This window comes from Cololabis saira, chromosome 16 (assembly GCF_033807715.1).
Source record: "Cololabis saira isolate AMF1-May2022 chromosome 16, fColSai1.1, whole genome shotgun sequence".
Classification (NCBI taxonomy): domain Eukaryota; kingdom Metazoa; phylum Chordata; class Actinopteri; order Beloniformes; family Belonidae; genus Cololabis; species Cololabis saira.
Window position 1 is genome coordinate 40,766,413 of NC_084602.1, and position 23,722 is coordinate 40,790,134.

The 23,722-nt window shown below is 41.3% G+C and overlaps 1 protein-coding gene across 1 annotated transcript; it reads left to right on the forward strand.

Annotated features, from left to right (window-relative positions):
* The first annotated feature begins 5,977 nt into the window (after window positions 1-5,977).
* jkamp (jnk1/mapk8 associated membrane protein) lies at window positions 5,978-22,600 on the forward strand. Its single transcript, XM_061744103.1, has 7 exons — window positions 5,978-6,032; window positions 8,135-8,211; window positions 10,528-10,685; window positions 11,616-11,822; window positions 15,421-15,602; window positions 19,523-19,599; window positions 20,211-22,600. The coding sequence occupies exons 1-7, from the start codon at window positions 6,029-6,031 to the stop codon at window positions 20,427-20,429; spliced, it is 924 nt and encodes a 307-aa protein (XP_061600087.1). The 5' UTR covers window positions 5,978-6,028; the 3' UTR covers window positions 20,430-22,600.
* Window positions 22,601-23,722: the final 1,122 nt, after the last annotated feature.

Consider the following 23,722-nt stretch of genomic DNA (forward strand, 5'->3'; position numbering starts at 1 on the left):
TAGCCGGATTACCTGCTTACGTGAAGTTAATCCACCACGTCTGAGTCAGGAAGCATCAAAGAGTCAGTCCAACCTGAGCCTGGAGGTGATAAAGATACACTCACCGTTCTGGTCTGAAAAGGTCGGAGGTCGTAGGACTGGAGACACAGACTGTTGCCTTGTGCTTTTTCTTCCTAATGACTAATTAAATGTGTACAGAGAAAGAAATCATAGTGGTTGTTGTGTTTTTTCTCTTTGTCTGCACAGCCTTTAGGCAAGGCAAGTTTATTTATATAGCACAATTCAACACAAGGTAATTCAAAGTGCTTTACATTAAGATTAAAAGCGGCAAGACACAATTAAACAGTAAATAACAAATAAAATGAAATAAAATTATGAGAAAAGAAGATAAAATTATAAAAAGCAGCAGTTGTTAAAAAGTAAGGGCAGTAGATCCAGCAGGTACATTTCATTCTTACAATGGCAAGAATTACGTTTCTATACAGTCAAAACGTACAAAGACCGGGTCAAACACAGGATTACAAAAGTAATCCGTAACAATTTGTACGGTAAATTAAACCAAACCATAAGTATGTGTATATATGAAAAGCCTTAGGCCAAACAGTGTCAAGAAAAACTCCCCTTTAGGAGGAAGAAACCTGGACCAGGACCTGGATCATAAGGGGGGACCCTCCTGCCGAAGGCCAGACTGGGGGAGTCAGGGACGTCAGCAGCACAGCAGGCAGGTGGAAGCAGCAGCGGGATGACCGGGGGTGGGGACCACAGGCCAGCATGCAGCTCCCGAAGCTCCGGCCCAATCAGCAAGTCCCAGGTTGGGGTGCAGGGTCGGGGAAAAGTTGAGAAGGGGCAGGGCCAGGGAGAGGAGTCTTGACAGACAAACCTCTCCCCCGCCTGACCGGGCCATTACCCTGCCCCTCTCACTCCCACGCTGCAGGATCCGGTGTTGTGCATTCAGAGATGCTTTCGCCACCAGCAGAAGATGCTGGGGGTTTGGGGCAGCACAAGAAACTACAGGAGCAACTCTAACACACTAGAGTTTACACTACCTAGAGATTTACCAACACCAGCTAGAGGTTTACTAAACACTAACTATAGGCTTTACTAAACAGAAAGGTTTTAAGTTTAGTTTTAAAGGTGGAGGTGGTGTCAGCCTCCTTAACCCAGATTGGAAGTTGGTTCCATAGTAATGGTGCCTGATAGCAGAACGCCCGCCCTCCAAATCTACATTTGGATACTCTAGGAACTACGAGTAAACCTGCACCCTGAGAACGGAGAGCTCTGCCAGGAACATAAGGCACTATCAGGTCTTGTAAAAAGGGCAGCTGACAGTCCTGCCGGGGCCCGGGACAAAATAATCTAAGATGGGCCCCCCTACGCCCGGATCTCTTCCTCTCCTCTCCCTCTGCTCTTCAGGTTTTTATACAAGCTAATGGACATTAACATTAGAGCTAGCCAGTTAGGTTAAGTTACAAGGTTGGTAAACGTTGTAACTGTTTCTTACCTTGCTCTACGCTGACTTTATTAATTCCAGCTTCACCGTCACCACCTTTTTAAAATATTTGTGTAGAGAATCTCTGAGGCCTCTATTTTCTTCTTCTCTTCTTCTCTTTTCTCTTCTTTTCTGAGCACCGGACTTGTGCTGACCGGACATTTTGACCATTCTAATGGTTGAATTAAATGATAAAATCAAATTTTGCTTTTATGTAACTCAAATACTACATATTTTTTCCACAAATAGGCATATTTTGAAACATTTTGAAAAATGATTCCATAATTTGATGAGAATATAATTTTTTTTTTTTTCAGTTCTGGGCCCCCCCCCCCCTACCCTGGGCCCGGGACAACAGACCCGTTTGTCCCCCCCTATCGGCGGCCGTGCTTGTAAATACTGCAGAGCTAAGCCGTTTTGGGCTTTATATGCAAGTAATAAAATTCTAAATTGGATTCTGAATTTTACGGGTAACCAATGGAGCGACGCTAACACTGGAGAGACGTGGTCTCTCCTGCTAATTCCTGTCAGTACTCGTGCTGCTGCATTCTGGATCAGCTGGAGCCTATTCAGCAAATTACTTGGACATCCTGTTGACAACACATTACAGTAATCCAGTCTAGAAGATACAAACGCATGAACTAGTTTTTCTGCATCACTCTGCGAGAGGATTTTCCTAATTTTTGCAATATTACGGAGATGGAAAAACGCTATTTTACAAACCTGATTAACATATGGTTTAAACGCCAAATCCTGATCGAAAACAACACCAAGGTTTCTCACAGTTGCACTGGAAGCCATCGCAACACCATCTAATCCCTTCCTAAGATGCTCTGGACCAAGAATGATAACCTCTGTTTTATCTGAATTTAGAAGCAAGAAATTTCTGGACATCCAGTCCTTGATGTCCCTAAGACATGCCTGAAGTTTAACTAACGGTTTGGTCTCATCCGGCTATATATATATATATATATATATATATATATATATATATATATATATATATATATATATATATATATCAGCAGTTTCTACAGTTATATATATATACACATATATATATACACATATATATATATACATATATATATATATATATATATATATATATATATATATATATATATATATATATATATATATATATATATATATCAGCAGTTTCTACAGTTTTCAAGATTAAGATTCCCAGAATATTCACATTTTTTTGAGATAGGATATTTGAGTTTTCTTAAACTGTAAGCCATGATCAGCAATATTAAAATAATAAAAGGCTTGCAATATTTCAGTTGATTTGTAATGAATCCAGAATGTATGACATTTTTGTTTCTGTAATTGCATTACAGAAAATCACAATATTCTAATTTTCTGAGACAGTCCTGTATAGACCCCTTTCCAGCCTACGTCATCACAGGATGCGCGCGCATTGTTGCGGCGGAAGTGCTGAAGAAGTTGTATGAGTTTGACTGGAGCGAGGGAAGATTTGTTTCTTAAGTTGCGTTTTTGGAGTTGCAGTAACGTTATAGAAGAACAACATGCCCACCAGCTGTTGTGTGTACGGGTGTACAAATCGAAATCCCGAGGAACATAATTTTTTTGCAATTCCCAGAGGAAACAGGCCATTTCAAAAGCACCGTAGGAGCCTGTGGCTGCAAGTAAAAGAACCGACTGGACCGAGGATCATCTAGAATGCCCGCGTTTGCAGTGCTCATTTCATACCTGGTGAGTTATCGTGGCTATCTGGTTTAGCTTTACTTAAATGCCTTTAATTGAGTAACTGTAAGTAGAGTAAGTGTGTTGTAAGTGTTTGCTACCATAGACTATAAGTTTACTACTAGTACTAACTCCTTCAGCTGAGAGCTTCAGTGTGGTGTACATAATAATAATTAATATTATTAATATTATAGATCCATGGGTGTACAGCAGCTCCACGTATCTTAACAGCTTTAACCTCTAGCATCATTGTTGTTTAGGATGTGTGCCCTGGTTGTCTTTTCTCTGATTTGAGCATCTCAGAACACTTAAGAAACTTGAAAAGTGGTTATCTGGTGTTATTTGGCTAATGTGTATCTTTCTTTTTACAGGTGAGATGTCACTGGACCAGAGAGTCCTGATTTTGTGCCCTCTATTTTTAAATACACTAAACAAAACCAAAACCCTGATGCAAAGATCAAAAGGTAAAATACAATAAATGAGACCTAGCTGTTTGTGTTTTTAGCTTAGCCTAATGACATGATTAACTCATGAATATTAAGGGTTTACTTATTTTGGTATTAAGCAAACCATAACCGATAATTAAGATGGGAATGTATTGTATTACAGCTTGAGATCAGTATTTTTGTTCATTTGAGTTTTTTATGTGAAGGTACCAAAGAAAAAAGAAATGGAGTGAAAGACTTCTGGTTGCTCCACCAAACCAACCTGCTCCTGCTCCTGGAGCTCCAGAGGAATCACCGGCATGGATCACAGTCCTAGTAAGTGTAGCCACTGTTGTGTCATTTCAAGTCTCATTGCATTGTATAATGGTTCAACCATGTTGAGTATTCTCCCCCTATGCTGATCTCCACATCCATTCTTTTCTTTACAACCCATATTTACGCACAGTGTAGACTAACACGGTTGCAATTAATCTTAGGTCTATGTATGTGACAAATAAAATCTCCTTGTCCCTGTCCTTTTCTCCTCTCCTATTCACAACTGTTCTCTACTGATTCCAATGCCCCTCTTATGTTCTCTATACACCTCTTCATCCATCCATCATCCATCCATCCATCCATCCATCCATCCATCCATCCATCCATCTCGTCTTCAATTCTCAACTGTTCTCTTTTCTGCTAAAGCTGAAGAGGACATCCCAGTCCCGAGGACAGAATACAATGACCTGAACCTGAGGTACACCGAGCTGAAGAGTGACTACGTCAACCTGCAGGAAAAGTATCAACAGCTGCGAGATGAAAATTAGAGACTTAAAGAGGAGCTGAAGAAGTCTACATTTTCATACTCAAATATTAAGTGCAACATGGTACAACTGTTTATCACTAGAATAACATCTGTAGCTCTCTCTACAGGATCATCTTTTGATAGTGTTAATGAAATTAAGGTTGCAGCTCATGGTGCCACCCTTCGCATTCCAGCTTTCACCAAAGGCAAACAGCAACTTTCTGCACAGGAGGTCGACACATCAAGACAACTGTCACGTGTCAGGATACATGTCGAACGTGTTATAGGGAGATGGAAGAACTTCAGAATTTTGCAGACAAGAATTCCACTGTCACAGGCTGACCTTCTAGATGATATTGTTATTGTGTGTGCTAGTCTCACAAACCTTAGCAAAAGTGTTCTGAAAAAATCTAAGAAATAAGGGTTCTGAATAATAACATCAAGTCTTGACATTTTTGTATTTTCTCATCAGTGATTTGGAGCTGTGACTATGAATTGAATATCAGCCATTAATGATTTACTTGACTATTAAAGATTTGCTAATAAACTACCGGAGTTATTTGTTTTTTCTCACTGATTGTGTAAATGTATTGATTATTTTCTCTTTTTAAAGCTACAAACATCCAACTTCCACAGCTGTAAATATGCTGCACAAATATACATATATTCACTATATGTGTTGTATATCAAACTCAGGTATATTATAGATATATTAATCCCCACAAACCCTCAAATAAAAATAATGAATTTACCTAAAAATAATGAACTAAGTTTTAAAAAACAGTATTTTGCATTATATGCCTTTTAATGTTTTTCTTTTTATCATATTAGTGGGAATAGGTTTCTGTAAATTAATGGTGATAATGTGAGATGCAGGATGGACAATAAAGCTCATATAATTTTTCATTTTTATTTTTTTTTTTAAATAACTATTAACTTCATTCAGCCAGCACAGACAAAGGTACACATGACATGACTTCCATTCAAAGGCAATGCTTGAAACTCATTAAGAAACAGTAAATTAACAAAAATAAGATAAATTAAATAAATATGAAATAATAAAATAACTTAAAATGTCTAGTGTATAAAATACATTCAGTCATAATTCTTTACAAACTTCAGCTGTGACAGCTGCTGACAGTGTCGCAGCTTCTCCTGAGTGTAAACACTAGGTTTCTCAACCAAATACAGATGAATATCCGGCCATTGGACATCGGGCCACTTTGTGATATCTTCCTCCGGGAAGGAAGTTGCTTTCCATCCGCCAAAGTTAGTTTAGTAACGTAATTTCCACGATCTTTTTCCGTCAATCGGCAGTGTAAACTGTCATGAACTCCGTCTTTCTGCCGCAACAATGCGCGCGCAGCTCGCTTGTTTACAAACACGGAAAGGGGTCTATACAGTACATGAAGCTTGTGGTCCGTCTATCTGAATTGACAGTTCCCCTCTGCGGCCAGCAGGGGGAGATCCTGCATTACATATATATATATATGGCCACCAGGGGGCGACAGCTCCGCCTGCAGCAGATCCTGCAGTAATTAGAGAAGAAGAAGAAGACGAGGCGGAAGAGAAAGGAATAAAGGATCGATCATCATCATCATGGGTCAGTTTAACGTTTATTTCTTTAATGTTTATTTCTCCCGTTTCAGCTGATTATGTTTCATTTACCTCGAGAGAGAACCCGTCTCTAGGAACCAGGAAATAATGGGAATAAACGGCTAATAATGAGGCTAAAGATGATAAAAGCTGGTCCTGGTCCTTGTCTATATTTCATGACTTTACATCAGTGTTTCTAACCTGGTCCTCGGGGCTAACTGTCCTGCAGGTTTACATGTTTCCTGCTTCAGCACCGTGATAAAAGCATGGATGTATTAAATAACGGATACCAGTACCTGTGTTAACAGGTACTGGTATCCGTAAAACATGCAGGACACGAGGACCAGGGTTGGGAAACACTGATTTATAGACTGTCTTAGGGTTACATTTGCATAAAATGCTAAAAAAAGCTAATTCTCAAAGAATAAACACCTTAAATGGACAAAAAATTAAAACGGAATGTGGGAGCTGATTGTATGGAGGATTTTTTGTGCCAAAATTAAATAAATAAATACATCATTAATTAATTAAAATGGGAATTAAATATATCATTAATTAATTAAATGTGTCATTAATTAAAATTAGAATTAAATATGTCATTAATTAATTAAATGTGTCATTAATTAAAATTAGAATTAAATATGTCATTAATTAATTAAATGTGTCATTAATTAAAATTAGAATTAAATATGTCATTAATTAATTAAAATACAAGCCTAACCCACTGAGTTTGACGAGTGAAACTGACAGTTTTACATTCATGATTCACACGCAGCAACACAAAATCATTAATTAAATGTGTCATTAATTAATTAAATGCAGTTTTACATTTCATGATTCACACGCAGCAACACGAAATCATTATTTAAATGTGTCATTAATTAATTAAATACTGAAATAATAAATATGTTTTACTTAAAATGAATTGTATTTTAATTAATTAATGGCATATTTAATTCTAATTTTAATTAATTAATGACACATTTAATTAATTAATGATATATTTCATTCCCATTTTAATTTATTAATTATGTATTTATTTATTTATTTAATTTTGGCACAAAAAATCCTCCAAGATTGGTCCTTACAGCATCATTAGCTGCAATACTTGCTGTTGAATCTCAATATATTACTAGTAGTAATATGTAGCAGAACTACAGTCATATCATTCATGCAACAGCTGAAAAAACAGTTTTAATAACACTAACCCAAATCAATATCGATGAATGACTTCACCTCATGTTAGTTAGTTTGTTAGTTAGTTAAAGTTTATTTCAGTCACATTTACCTTTCAAGGCAACAAGGAAGAAACAAATTTTACAATTTGACTGAAAAAGGCTCAGGCAGAAGCAGACTTTATTAATGCTAAACTTAAACTACACATACATGATGTCAAGTGTGAAGAAAAAAGACAAACATAATATACTGTACATACACTTGCATACATACATGTACACACATAGATGCACACACACACATACATGTCTCTTTTCCCCTTTTTTCAATTACAGCCATAACTCCCAAATATAAATGCACATAATGACTTTTTGAACATAACAAAGGAAGTTTATTGCTTAAGTTTGAGATCAACACTATTCCACAGCTGGACCACTTTAAAAGAAATACATTTTAACTTCTTTTATCACTTTTGGTAACAAAAATCTGCCTCTATCTCTTAACTCGTATTTACTCTCAGACACTATGAAAAACCTCTGCACACTGTCTGCTAGTGTTTTATTTTTACTTTAAACATGATTTGCATTGTTTTATAATAAACCAAGTCTCTAAACTTCAGAATATGAGAATTAAAAAATAATGGATTAGTATGATCATAATATCCTGCTTTATTTAGGATGCGTATAAGCTCGTTTTTGTAGTAAAACAATTTTATCAGTTATGGTTTTAAACGTAGATCCCCATAGTTCCACACAGTAAGTTAAATAAGGAAGTATCAGTGAACGGTAAATTAAGTATAAACTAGCATGTCTTTGGTTTTGTACATGATTGCTATCGATTGTGAGACTTTCCCTTTTACATAATGTTCTACGTGTTTGTTCTGACTGATTCTGTTGGATCAGTTTACTGACCCTGACTGTGTCTGTGTTTCAGTTTCCGTCAGCTCCTCGTGTCCGGGTCTGTACTGTGGTCGGGTCTCGCTGAACGGGACCGTGAGTGACACGTGTGGGGTGAGTGGAAAATAACACACCTGTGGATGATCATCCATAAAGTGTCTAAAATAATAAAATATGTCTTGTTTGCTGACGACACAAACCGTATGTATGAAGTTTATTCAGTCATGACAACACAAAAACAACACAGCACCAAAAAACCTTGTGCACAGCATTGACATTTCACACAAAACCAATAACCATGTGTTGATCAATGACTGAAAAGGCAGAAGCAGAAGGTTATAAAAGCCTGTTCTAAATTATGTACTTTTTTGGCTACCGACCTCCAGAAAAGCAAAGAGACAATAGAAAAGTAAAGAGACATTAACAGATAGTCAATTGCACTTATCAGCTTCAAAAATAGCTTTACAAACCATTTTCTTAAAAACCAAAAGAGAATGAGATGTTTTTAAATGTACGTTGGGATCTTTCCAGAATTTAACTCCGTAGATTATATGGACTCTCCTGAATTGAAAAAATCCTCTGTGTTGAGTCAGGGAACATTTTTGATTTTGCTCTGAACATAATTTGCATGATTTTATAATAAAACAAATCATAAAATTTAATAACATGAGAATTTAGAAAAAGTGTCTCTGTGTGAGCGAATAGTAATCAGCCTTGTTGATGATACGTACGGCTCGTTTTTGCAGTTTTATTATTGATCCCAATTGTTCAGGGAAGAATTTGGAACAGCTGCTGAATGTGGTGGAAGGAGAACTGAAAAATGTGAAGGCATGGTTTTATATCAATAAGCTATCATTAAATCTAACTAAAACTAAATTCATAATTTTTGGCATTAGAAAAATAGATAATCAAATAACAATTAAAATTAAAGCTGCAAGCAGCGATGAACGGGCCCTCGCGCGTGCAATTTTCACCAATAAAGGTCAAGGAGTCCGATGACACCACCATGACTCTCTATGTCAAACCATTAGAAAGATATGCCAGAAAATAGGAACTATCAAATATCGCCCAATCAGCTACTAGTATCACTTCCTGTTTAACGTTGAAGTTTGACGCGGCGCCACGGTCACGCCATTTCACCAAAACTCACCATTTTCATAACTTTTCATCGTTAACGTATTTTGTGTCTCCTGAGCGAGTTTTATGTGGAACGGACAATCCTGCTAGGAGGAGTTCGTTAAAGTACGACATGTGGAAATGTTCGCCAAAATTACATGATTAATTGAAAATGTCCGACTTCCTGTTGGGTTTGGGCCATGGCTCCAAGAGACTTTTCTTTAAGTTGTGACATGATACAGGTGTGTACCGATATTCATGCATGTACGTCAAACCGTATCGTGGGGCTTGAGGCACAAGGTATTCTAGGGGGCGCTGTTGAGCCGTTAGGCCACGCCCATTAATGCAAACCATTAAATATCACATTTTTCGCATCAAAATGAGCATAGTTGAATATCTCAAAACCCGTAATAGCATGATGAGACTAAAATATGTTGTATTACAACACGTTCCGGGTTTTTCAATGTTGTAATGATGTCTGTACGATAAACCATTGCCTAGCAACAAGCGTCCAAAATAAATTTGAAGCAACGTTTCTACGATAAAGTCTGGCCTAGCAAAAAGCGTCTGAATTTTTCGCTTTTTTTTTTTTTTTTTTTTGCTTTTTGGCATCTAGCGTTGCCACGGTAACACTTTTGACTGAGAAAAGTAATGCTCATCGAGACCACGATGGAGACGCATCCAATGATGTATGCCATGCATGGGTGAACGTTGTGGGTCGGGCCGTATTAACGGACGAAAAACGCGTGTAGAATAATAATAATAGTAACTCAAAATGTCCGACTTCCTGTTGGGTTTGGGCCATGGCTCCAAGAGACTTTTCTTTAAGTTGTGACATGATACAGGTGTGTACCGATTTCCGTGCATGTACGTCAAACCGTATTGTGGGGCTTGAGGCACAAAGTTTTCTAGGGGGCGCTGTTGAGCCATTAGGCCACGCCCCTTTTTGGAATTAAGTGTTTACATGGTAATTTTTACTCACTTTAAATCGGATTTGATTTTAATTCTGAATTCTGAATGAAACTTTCTCCCTGGAGGTGTGTCCCCGGGGCTTGAGTTTGACACATGTGCAGTAACTAACTCTCCTGTCCTGCAGGTGTGTCCCCGGGGCTTGAGTTTATTAAACTAACCAACTCTCCTGTCCTGCAGGTGTGTCCCCGGGGCTTGAGTTTGACACATGTGCAGTAACTAACTCTCCTGTCCTGCAGGTGTGTCCCCGGGGCTTGAGTTTATTAAACTAACTAACTCTCCTGTCCTGCAGGTGTGTCCCCGGGGCTTGAGTTTATTAAACTAACTAACTCTCCTGTCCTGCAGGTGTGTCCCCGGGGAGAGCGTGCTGACGTCCACACCAAGGTGTGTTCTCCGTGCAGCGAGTCCCCGGAGCTTTACGACTGGCTGTACCTGGGATTCATGGCCATGCTGCCGCTGGTGCTGCACTGGTTCTTCATCGAGTGGTACTCCGGAAAGAAGAGGTGACCATTTCATTTAAATTATTATTTAAATTATTTTTATTTTCATGCCTATAACACGTGGCTTGATACTTCACATAAGAATGAACTGAGCAATTAAAATTAGCAGCACCATCATGGCTCACTTGTGCATTTGGACTGAAGTACAAAAGTTAAAATAAAAAAAACACATGACATTTCTGTGTCAACATGATCCACAGGTTTGTTGTGTTTATTTGAGTTCTGCCTGGCAACAACTTACACACCTCCCTACTTTAGTCCGTTTCTCGTGTTCCTTATTTAAATGGGAATTCCAAGTGAGTCCAAACGTCTGATCTGAAAGATTTTCCGCTTGCCATCGTCGCCATTGGCGACCCCACCGGCCAGGGGGTGAACCATTCGGAGAATTTGCTTAATCAATATTGAATCAGGGCGGGGAGAATTGCGATGCATCGATTTTTCAATATTTTTACCCACGCCTAATAACCCAATATCAGCTACAGTTTGTCACCTCCACGACACGTATCGGGACGTTTTTGTATCGCCAAATTTCGTGGCACGATATATTGTTACACCTCTAGTTAAAGACAACTTTAGTTCAATAAAACCCGGATTAAAGACTAGATATTAGACTAGAGATTAGAGAGGATGTGTTTCGGTTTGAGTCTCAGTGTTGTGTGTGTGTGTGTGTGTGTGTTTCCCGGTCTGAGTCTCGGTGTTTGTGCGTGTCTGTGTGTGTTCCAGCTCAGTGTTATGTGTGTGTCTGTGTGTGTTCCAGCTCAGTGTTATGTGTGTGTCTGTGTGTGTTCCAGCTCAGTTATGTGTGTGTCTGTGTGTGTTCCAGCTCAGTGTTATGTGTGTGTCTGTGTGTGTTCCAGCTCAGTGTTATGTGTGTGTCTGTGTGTGTTCCAGCTCCAGCTCGGTGTTATGTGTATGTCTGTGTGTGTGTTCCAGCTCCAGTGCTCTCCTCCAGCACCTCGTCTCCACCCTGGAGTGCGGTGTTTCTGCCGTGGTGACGCTGCTGCTGTCGGAGCCCGAGGGCCAGCTGGGGATCCGGTCCTGCCGAGTCCAGATGTTGTCGGACTGGTACACCATGCTGTACAACCCCAGCCCCGACTACGTCAGCACGCTGCACTGCACGCAGGAGGCCGTTTACCCGCTGTGAGTACTACTGTAGTACTACTGTCATGTAGCAGGGGGCTGTGTACCCGCTGTGAGTACTGTTGTAGTACTACTGTAGTACTAGTACTAGTACTAGTACAACCCCAGCCCCGACTACGTCAGCACGCTGCACTGCACGCAGGAGGCCGTGTACCCGCTGTGAGTACTACAGTAGTACTACTGTACTGTAGTAGGAGGCCGTGTACCCGCTGTGAGTACTACTGTAGTACTACTGTACTGTAGTAGGAGGCCGTGTACCCGCTGTGAGTACTGTAGTACTACTGTACTGTAGTAGGAGGCCGTGTACCCGCTGTGAGTACTGTAGTACTACTGTCATGTAGCAGGAGGCCGTGTACCCGCTGTGAGTACTACTGTAGTACTACTGTGAGTCCTGCTAGCACGCTGCTAACTCACCACATCGTAACTCTGGTCTTCAAGCCTGAAAATTGAGACTGAAATCTGTCCAGGGATGTGGACATTTAACAAAACGTAATATAATTGTTAGGTTTAAATGAACAAAGATTCAATTCAATTCAATTTTATTTGTATAGGTTATTTTTGTAGGTCAGTGCAATAATGTGGACATCCGTGCAATAAGTTCAGTCGGACTCTGTGCAATAAGTTTCTTTTTCTATTGTGTAATGGGTTTTCTGGGAGTGGGAACTGATGTGGGTTAATTATAGTGTGGTTGATTCTATGTTTGGGCAAAGACTTCAGGGTTGTTTCTATGTTTGTTGGAGTATGATTGTCGCTGTGCCTCGTGTCCAAGACAAATTTCTCCTAAGGGAGACAATAAAGATTCATCTTATCTTATCTTATCTTACAACAGAAGTGTCTCCAGGATCTTTCCAGAGATCCAGAACATAAACATAAACCCCCGAGCAATTATTACATAAACAATGGCAGGTAAAAACTCCCCTAGTGGGAGAAAAACCTTAAGCCAAACAGTGGCAAGAAAAACTCCCCTTTAGGAGGAAGAAACCTGGATCTACTTGTGTGTTTTCAGATACACCACGGTGCTGATCTACTACGTCGGTTGTTGTTGTATTTTCAGATACACCATGGTGCTGATCTACTCGTGTGTTTTCAGATACACCACGGTGCTGATCTACTACGTCGGTTGTTGTTGTATTTTCAGATACACCATGGTGCTGATCTACTCGTGTGTTTTCAGATACACCATGGTGCTGATCTACTTGTGTTTTCAGATACACCATGGTGCTGATCTACTCGTGTGTTTTCAGATACACCATGGTGCTGATCTACTTGTGTGTTTTCAGATACACCATCGTGCTGATCTACTTGTGTGTTTTCAGATACACCATCGTGCTGATCTACTTGTGTGTTTTCAGATACACCATCGTGCTGATCTACTCGTGTGTTTTCAGATACACCATGGTGCTGATCTACTTGTGTGTTTTCAGATACACCATCGTGCTGATCTACTCGTGTGTTTTCAGATACACCATGGTGCTGATCTACTTGTGTGTTTTCAGATACACCATGGTGCTGATCTACTTGTGTGTTTTCAGATACACCACCGTGCTGATCTACTCGTGTGTGTTTTCAGATACACCATGGTGCTGATCTACTCGTGTGTGTTTTCAGATACACCATGGTGCTGATCTACTTGTGTGTTTTCAGATACACCATGGTGCTGATCTACTTGTGTGTTTTCAGATACACCACCGTGCTGATCTACTTGTGTGTTTTCAGATACACCATGGTGCTGATCTACTTGTGTGTTTCAGATACACCATGGTGCTGATCTACTTGTGTGTTTTCAGATACACCATGGTGCTGATCTACTTGTGTGTTTTCAGATACACCATGGTGCTGATCTACTTGTGTGTTTTCAGATACACCATGGTGCTGATCTACTCGTGTGTTTTCAGTGTTTTCAGATACACCATGGTGCTGATCTACTTGTGTGTTTTCAGATACACCATGGTGCTGATCTACTTGTGTTTTCAGATACACCATGGTGCTGATCTACTATTGTGTGTTTTCAGATACACCATGGTGCTGATCTACTATTGTGTGTTTTCAGATACACCATGGTGCTGATCTACTATTGTGTGTTTTCAGATACACCACGGTGCTGATCTACTTGTGTGTTTTCAGTTACACCACGGTGCTGATCTACTTGTGTGTTTTCAGATACACCATGGTGCTGATCTACTTGTGTTTTAAGTAGGGCTGTCCAAGTTAGTGCGTTAACGACGCGTTAACTTAACGTTCTCTTAACGCAGACAATTTTTTTAACGCACACGATTAAAAAGAAAAAGAAAAAAAAAGACGCATATCATTTCAGGCGCTTGACGGCACCCGTAGTTCGAGGAAAAGTCTAGTGAACTGAAAGATGGAAAATGAAAAGCGAAGTTCACTTTCAAAAAGATGCCAGATGGTTCGCTGGACAAGACTGAAGTTATTTACATGTACCATCGATTTGAAATGAATTACCACTGAAGTACGTTGAGTCTCAAATACCAGAGAGCGCCGCGCTGCTCCGCCCCCCCCCCTCGTCAAAATCAGACAACGCTGGATAGCAGCTTGCAAAAAAGGACGAGTCAAATCAAACTGCATTTTTTAAGCACTTTTCTTACAAAATAAGAAATGCAACGCAAAGCGCTTTACATAAAACATAAAACTCAACAATGCTCCCCCCCGCCGCCGCACACACGCACACGCACGCACGCACGCACGCACGCACGCACGCACGCGCGCGCGCACAGACGGGCGCACACTGCGATTCTCACTGAGGATTCAGGTGAGGAAATGGCTGAGTTACTCCCGTTACATGTGCACTTTATTTGTTTGTAATTCAGTTTTTGTATCCCCCTGTTTTTAACCCACTTAGGAGAAGGGGATATTTTTTGAGCCTTTTATTTTCCTCCATATGAAAGACATAATTACAGGGAAAATTTAACTGACCAATGCACTTCTTGTACAATGTTTGTGATGCATATGGTTCATTGTTTTACATTGAGCTGCTTAAAAAAAACAGGAATCTTAAGTTAGTCTTTCCAAGTGTAAAGTTGGGGACTACATTGTGTTTGTATTTATGAAGGAACGTTACATTCAGGTCAAAAGCTTTTTTTGTGGAAAGTTGAATAAACATTGGCATAAAGCAGCATATTTGCCCTTTCTCATGTTGTTAACAGTATTAAAAACATAAAAAAATACCTTACCTAATATGCGATAATCGCAGTTAATTACAGAAATCATGGATTAATTAAGATTAAAAATTTTAATCGTTGGCCAGCACTAGTTTTAAGATACACCATGGTGCTGATCTACTTGTGTGTTTTCAGATACACCATGGTGCTGATCTACTTGTGTTTTTAGATACACCGTGGTGCTGATCTACTTGTGTGTTTTCAGATACACCATGGTGCTGATCTACTTGTGTGTTTTCAGATACACCATGGTGCTGATCTACTTGTGTGTTTTCAGATACACCATGGTGCTGATCTACATGTGTGTTTTCAGATACACCATGGTGCTGATCTACTTGTGTGTTTTCAGATACACCATGGTGCTGATCTACTTGTGTTTTTAGATACACCATGGTGCTGATCTACATGTGTGTTTTCAGATACACCATCGTGCTGATCTACTACGCCTTCTGCCTGCTGCTGATGATGCTGCTGCGCCCCCTGCTGGTGAAGAAGGTGGCGTGCGGTCTGGGGAAGTCGGACCGTTTCAGGAGCGTCTACGCCGCGCTCTACTTCTTCCCCATCCTGACGCTGCTGCAGGCCGTCGGAGGAGGACTGCTGTGTGAGTTTACACCGGGACGAGGAGAACAGACGTGTTAGTTAGTTAGTTAGTTAATCTTTATTTCGGTCAATTATAAGCAGAAAAAAATCACGAAGCAAGATAATAAACATTTACAGGTTTTTCATTGGTCAACATTGTGATTATTTTGACCGAAAAGGTCTGGGCGTGAAGCATAAAGCTTAACTTTCCCACCTTTTAACATAATAGAATATGCAAAAAGAACAAATGAAGTATCATGAGGTTACACAAAATAATAATAATAGCTGAATTATTCTATTTGGATTTAATAAACCCCATCTGAACCCCATGTCCACATTTCAAATTGGCGAACCAGCTAGGAGTCATTCTAACAGTTGACCAGAACTCGCCCTGTCAGAACCTCCTGTACCTGAGTAAAACCAGTGTAGGTGATCAATATTGTGCCAATACAGAAACCAACTACAGTCTTGTATGTTGGCCCATTTAAGACACATAGGTGTTGGCTATTTTTTAATTAAATAATAATTTCACCAAATTCAAGTTTTTCATGTATTCTCACAACCAGCGATTCAGATAACCTAAAAACAGTTACAGTAATGATCACGGAATTATTGTATTCGGATTTAAAATTGGAATAAACCAGCCACTTACTTGGGAATTAAGTTTTTTTTTTTTTTTTTTTAAACTTTATTTTTCAGTTTTTCGTCAACAAACATTGAACTTACAAACGTAGATATACAAAGAGAGTATCCCCCCACCCCCAAGGCTCTTAGACAGGCATAAAATTAATGAACAAACAAAAGTAAATGGATACACAGAAGCAAAAACAAATACAATCCTTCATTGGAAGTGAAAGCTTTCCACAAATTCTATAAATGGACTCCAGGCCAAAGTGAAGTTTTTGCGGGCTTTACATATCTTGTATCTCAGTTTCTCTAACGGTAAGAAAGATAGTACATCCCTCAGCCATTGTAGGAATGACGGGGCTACCTTTGATTTCCAGTTAAAAAGTATAAGTCTGCGTGCAAGCAGAGAAGCAAATGCTAAGACATTTGCCTGTAATTTTGAGACTTTACAACCCGGAGGTGGAACACCAAAGATGGCTGTGTGATGCTAGGTGTTACAGTTTGACCACAAATTTTAGAGAATACACCAAATATCTGTTTCCAATAATCATTAAGAGAAGTACATGACCAGAACATGTGTCCAGTTGTGGCAGGCACATAGCCGCACCTAGGACAACCAGGGTCGGTAGTGGGAAAGAGTTTGGACAATTTACCTCTTGAGTAGTGCAGGCGGTGAAGTATTTTAAATTGAATTAAGCCATGGCATATACACAACGATGAAGTGTGAATACGTTCCAAACTACTTTGCCACATATCCTCAGAAAGCTCGACCCCCAAATCCCCCTCCCATGCTACTTTAGTCTTATCCCATGACATCGGTTTCAAGCCCCTTATCATGTTGTAAATCACAGAAACTCGTTTCTTCCCATAGGGATCCAGTTCTAAAATAGCATCTAACTGGCTCTTAGGTGATATAAAAGGGAATGAGGGAAACTTTTCTCTGGTGAAGCTACGTATCTGGAGAAATCTAAAATAATGCGATCTGGGTATATTATGGTCATTTTCGAGTGTTTCAAATGAAGTAAACGTGTTATCTTCGTATAAATCGCAGAAGAATATCAGTCCATTTCTATGCCAATAATGAAATGCATTGTCGAACCCAGATGGAAGAAAGAAATGGTTATTTGCTACTGGGAAGAATCTGCTATGCTGCTTCAAATGAAAATGTCTCCTAAACTGTGACCATATCTTGAGTGAGGCTTTAACTACCGGATTTGCAAGCTCTGTATTACAGTTGGATGGTAACGATGACGTGGGTGTTGGTAGAGGGTTGGATAATAATTCCATGTGGACCCAGTCTGGACCTTGCTTATTCTCATATGTGTAAATCCAATGAGTAAATTTAACTATGTTAGCTGCCCAATAATACCAGAGAAAAAATTGGGTAGTCCTAACCCACCAGCATCTTTAGGAACCTCCAGATATATTTTTTTCATTCTAGGATTAGAATTGTTCCATATAAATGAAGAGATAAGTCTGTCTAATTGTTTAAATGTTTTCAGAGAGATAAATATAGGGATCATCTGAAAAACATAAAGAAATCTAGGGAGAACTGTAATTTTAACTATATTAATGCGACCTGCCAGTGAAATCGGTAATATTGACCATTTCGCAAAATCCTGTTTCGTTCGGTCAAGTAATGACTTAAAGTTGTGTTTCTCCAAATTCTCCATCTTGTGGGTAACTGCAATTCCTAGATAGGTAAATACGCTGCGTTATATCTTGAACGGAAATTCAGAATAGTCTGTGTCTGAGTCGTCAATTGGAAAAAGAAGGCTCTTCGAGTAGTTCAATTTATAGCCTGAGAGATGTCTAAAGTTTTCTAGGATCAACAATAACTTTGGTATTGATGCTATCGGATTGGATATATATAAGAGCAGGTCGTCTGCATATAGTGCCACCTTGTGGATTTTACCACCATGGGAGATACCAGTGACACCCTCTTCCGCTCTAAGGGCTATAGCAAGGGGCTCGACCGCCAGATCAAACAAATATGGGGAGAGGCCGCAGCCCTGCCTGCAAGATCTGTGAAGGGGAAAATAGTCAGAGATATTGTTATTGGTTCGTACAGCCGCAGTGGGTGCATCATATATTATTCTAATCCATGTCAGGAATGATGATCCAAAGCCAAATTTACCTAAAACCGCAAACAGGTACTGCCACTCAACACGGTCAAAAGCTTTTTCGGCATCTAAGGAGATCACCACCTCTGCGCTCTCCTCAGATGCCGTATGTGGGGTGTACAGGATGTTGAACAATCTATGCATATTGTAAAATGATTGTCTGCCCGGGATGAAGCCCGTTTGATCCGGGTCAATGACTGTTTGAATCACACCATCTATGCGGGTGGCTAGTATTTTTGTGAGAATTTTATAATCGCAGTTCAGAAGGCTTATTGGGCGGTACGAGCCGCATAGTAAAGGGTCCTTGTCCTTTTTGAGTAGTACTGAGATTATAGCTTGGGTAATTGTTTGCTGCAATTTCCGTTGCTTAAAGATGTCCTGGTACAACTGGCTAAGTAATGGTGCTAGCTTATTAGCAAATTCTTTGTATATCTCAATCGGAAACCCATCAGGCCCCCCCGCCTTACCACTCTCCATTGATCTAATTGCCTGCATCACCTCAGCAGCTGTAATTTTCCTATCCATTTGCAAACTGTCCTCTGGGTTGATCGTCGGTATAGTCAGCCCCTCTAAACATTTAATGATATCAGACTGGTCGTTCGGTGGCTCCGACCTGTAGAGAGTCATATAGAATTGTTTAAATTCGTCATTTATTGCATTAGGGTTGGTGGTTTTCTCTCCCAGTTCTGTTCGGATCTCAGGAATCGTGTTTACAGCTGCGGACTGTCTAATTTGGTGGGCTAAAAGTTTACCAGCCTTCTCCCCGTGTTCATAGAATTTTTGTTTTGATTTAATAAATAGTTGTTCAGTTTGTTGAATCGAAAGGTTGTCGAATTCAGTTTTTAACAATAATTTTTCTCTGTAGAGCTCGGGCGTTGGAGAGTCGGCATATTTACAATCAACTTCTGCTATACTGCGAGACAAATCACTCAAGCGCTGTTTGCGTTTCTTTCTCTCTTACTTGGGATTTAAGTTTAATTTGGAAAGGCCATTTTCATTTGGAATAAGGTGTTTACATGGTAATTTTTACTCACTTTAAATCGGATTTAATTTTAATTCTGAATTAAAGAGGAATTAAACTTCCCATGTAAATGCAGACCCTGGTGGTCGGTGGAGGAACTGCAGGTCTGGATCCTCTGGTTTCCATGGTAACGCAGAGCTAAAGTAACCGTGTTTCCTGTGTGTGTTTCAGACTACGCCTTCCCCTACATCATCCTGGTCCTGTCTCTGGTCACGCTGGCCGTCTACATGTCGGCCTCCGAGATCCAGGTAACGCTCCGTCGCTCCTGCAGGAGGAAGTGGGGAGAAAAATCTACACGGAAAACATTTAAAAACATCTAAAAGTTCAGCAAAACCACAAACATTTCCATTTGACTTCACCGTTGTCTGAAGAGCCTTCTCTCTTCCCCGGATATCGTGATGTTTTTGTATCGCGAAATTTTGTGATCTCAACATTTCAACTTTTTTTTCTTGACATTTCGACTTTTTTTTCTCGACATTTCGACTTTTTTTTCTCGACATTTCGACTTTTTTTTCTCGACATTTCGACTTTTTTTTCTCGACATTTCGACTTTTTTTTCTCGACATTTCGACTTTTTCCTTTTCCAGAAATTGATCAACTAAAATTAAATTAGGCGCGGTCGTCACGTGATCCCGCTGCACCAATAGGATGTTACTAGTAAACACAATATATTAATATTAATAACCCAATATTGCGCTACAGTTTGTCACCTCCACGACACGTATCGAGACGTTTTTTGTATCGCAAAATTTCATGGCACAATATATTGTTACACCACTAGTTAGGCCTGACCTGATTAAGTGAACCCTTGAGCAAGTTACTGGTCATTAACGGTGTTGTTCTCTTGTTCTGGTGTCAGTCGTTCCAGAGTCTGGTGGCCCAGAAGAAGCGTGTGGTGGTTCTGCTCAGCCATTGGCTGCTGCACGGCTACGGCATCGTGTCCATCTCCCTGCTGGACCAGCTGGAGCTAACGCTGCCGCTGCTAGCGCTGGTTCCCGGGCCCACGCTGTTCTACATCGCCACGGCAACCTTCACCAAGCCCAGCCGCATCCTGTCTGAGGGCGGCAGCGGACACTAGAAGCTAGGACGCTAGCGTGGGACGGGGGACGCTAGCACAACCGGGACGCTAGCTAGCCAGCGCGAACCGGGATGCTAGCTAGCTAGCTAGCGCGGTCCGGGATGGGACGCTAGCTAGCTAGCGCGACCCGGGACGCTAGCTAGCTAGCGCGACCCGGTCAGGGACGCTAGCTAGCGCGACCAGTGACGCTAACTAGCTAGCACGACCCGGGACGGGACGCTAGCTAGCGCGACCAGAGATGCTAGCTAGCTAGCGCGACACGGGACGCTAGCTAGCGAGACCAGAGACGCTAGCGTGACCCGGTCTGGGATGGGACGGTTGACGCTAGCTAGTGCAACCCGTTTTGTTGTTTATATGTTTTGGATGTGTGAATTCTTGTTTTTCTGTAAATATCTGTGAATGAGTATTTGGAATGAGTTTGGTTTGTGTGTAACTGTACTGTCACTCATGAGAATATGACGACCCCAGGAAGAAAAGCTGCTGCTTTGCAGAAGCTAATGGGGGTATTCATAAAACAAACAAACCCGGTCCGCTAGCGTCACACGGGACGGGATGCTAAATCTAGTAAAGGTTTTGTTGCACCGGTACAGCTCTTCACCGGTGCGTGTCCTCGAGTGAAACCACCAGGAACGTTCTGTGTAGCTTTTTCCACATGTTTTGCAGATGTACGGCTTTTCGCCGGTGTGCGACCCGGGACGCCAGCGCCACCGGGTCTGGGACGGGACGCTAGCTAGTGCGACCCGGGACGGACCGCTAGTGCGACACGGCATGGGACGCTAGCGCAGCAACCCGTGACAAGACGCTAGAAACACGGGACGCTAGCGCAACCCGGGTGCGTGGTTATGTGGCGTTTAAGATCTGATAAATTAGTGAAGGTTTTTCCACAGGTGTTGCACACGCTAGCGTCACCTGGTCCGGGACAGGATGCTAGCACGACCCGGTCTGGGACGAGACGCTAGCTAGCACGACCCGGGACGGGACGCTAAATCTAATAAAGGTTTTGTTGCACCGGTACGGCTCTTCACCGGTGCGGGTCCTCGAGTGAAACCACCAGGAACGTGCTGTGTAGCTTTTTCCACATGTTTTCACATGTAGGGCTTCTCGCCGGTGTGCGACCCGGGACGGGACGCTAGCACCACCCGGGTGCGTAGGTTTTTCCAAAAGTGCACACGCTAGCGTCACCTGGTCCGGAACGGGACGCTAGCGCGAGACGGGACTTCTCGCCGGTGTGCGTGGTTATGTGGCGTTTAGCGCTGGTTCCCGGGCCCACGCTGTTCTACATCGCCACGGCAACGTTCACCAAGCCCAGCCGCATCCTGTCTGAGGGCGGCAGCGGACACTAGCACGCTAGTACGACGCGGGACGCTAGCGCCACCCGGGACGCTAGCGCGACACAGGACTTCTCGCCGGTGTGCGTGGTTATGTGGCGTTTAAGATACGATAAATTAGTAAAGGTTTTGCACACGCTAGCGTCACCCGGTCCGGGATGGGACGCTAGCGCCACCTGGGACGCTAGCGCCACCCGGGACGCTTGCACAGCCTGATCCGGGACTCTAAATCTAGTAAAGGTTTTGTTGCACCGGTGCGGGTCCTCGAGTGAACCAGCAGGAACGTTCTGTGTAGCTTTTTCAACGTTTTGCAGATTTTGGGCTTCTCTCCGGTGTGCTAGCGCGACACGGGACGCTAGCGCGACACGGGATGCTAGCGCGACACGGGACGCTAGCGCGACATGGGACGCTAGCGCGACACGGGACGCTAGCTTCTCGCTGGTGTGCGTGGTTATGTGGCGTTTAAGATCCGATAAATTAGTAAAGGTTTTGCACACGCTAGCGTCACCCGGTCCGGACAGGACGCTAGCGCGGGACGGGATGTTAGAACGACACGGGACGCTAGGCTAGCGCCACCCGGGACAGGATTATTATGATTATTATGATGGCCAGAGGGAAAGGGGCGTGGTCCTGTTTAAGTTCCAGTTATTTCTGTTCCTGAACGTTGCTGTAAATATTTCAGTAAATTATTGTATATCGTGAAATGTCTCATGTACGATGTTAAACATGTAAATAGTTTCTGTCTGTATTTCACCGAAGGTTGCTGGTTCTCTGTGTGGACAGACGAGCAGTTTTATTGCTCCAAATGTTCACGTTTTACTCTAAATAAAGTTGTTTAATGTCCTGGTGAAAGTGATGCTTATACCTTTTATACTAGAATCATAAATTCTCTCGTCACTGGTCACACTAAAGCTGAAATCCTGCAATTGCTCAGATTCGTGAAGAGAATCACCGAAGCTGCGTCTGAAATTCCCCACTTCCACCCTAATGAGGAGCAAAAACTGAGATTTTTTTAGTGCGTCTGAAACATTAGTAGGTACTCAATAGTATGTACTATCCATACTGATTCTGGAGAAATGTATCAGTATGGATTGATGGAAACTAGCTGACCAGAAACTTCCCACAATGCAATGCAGCAGTGTTTGTTTGCTAAGTGATACGTATATGTCATAAGTATAATATTAAGTAGAATTGAAGCTGCAAACAGCGATGAACGGGCCCTCGCACACACGTGCAAATTTCACCAATAAAAGTCAAGGACTCAAAACCGAGTCCGATGACTCCACCATGACTCTTTATGTCAAACCATTCAAAAGTTATGGCAGAAAGTAGGAACTATCAAATATGGACCAATCAGCTACTAGTATCACTTCCTGTTTGAAGTTTGACGCGGCGCCACGGCCACGCCATTTCACGAAAACTCACGATTTTGATAACTTTTCATGGTTAACGAGTTTTATGTTGAACGGACGATCCTGCTAAGAGAAGTTCGTTTAAGTACGACACGTGAAAATGGCATAAATTGCGCCAAAATTACACGATTAATTGAAAATGGCCGACTTCCTGTTGGGTTTCGGCCATGGCGCCAAGAGACTTTTCTTTAAGTTGCGACATGATACAGGTGTGTAGAGATTTACGTGCATGTACGTCAAACCGTATTATGGGGCTTGAGGAACAAAGATTTAAGATTAAGATTCCCAGAATATTCTAATTTTTTGAGATAGGATATTTGAGTTTTCTTAAACTGTAAACCATGATCAGCAATATTAAAATAATAAAAGGCTTGCAATATTTCAGTTGATTTGTAATGAATCCAGAATGTATGACAATGTTTTTTTTTTTAAATTGCATTACAGAAAATAAAGGACTTTATCACAATATTCTAATTTTCTGAGACAGTCCTGTATTTATTCCTGTAGATATTTGACCCCAGCATTAAGGTGCTGGAAGATTCTGAAAATGACC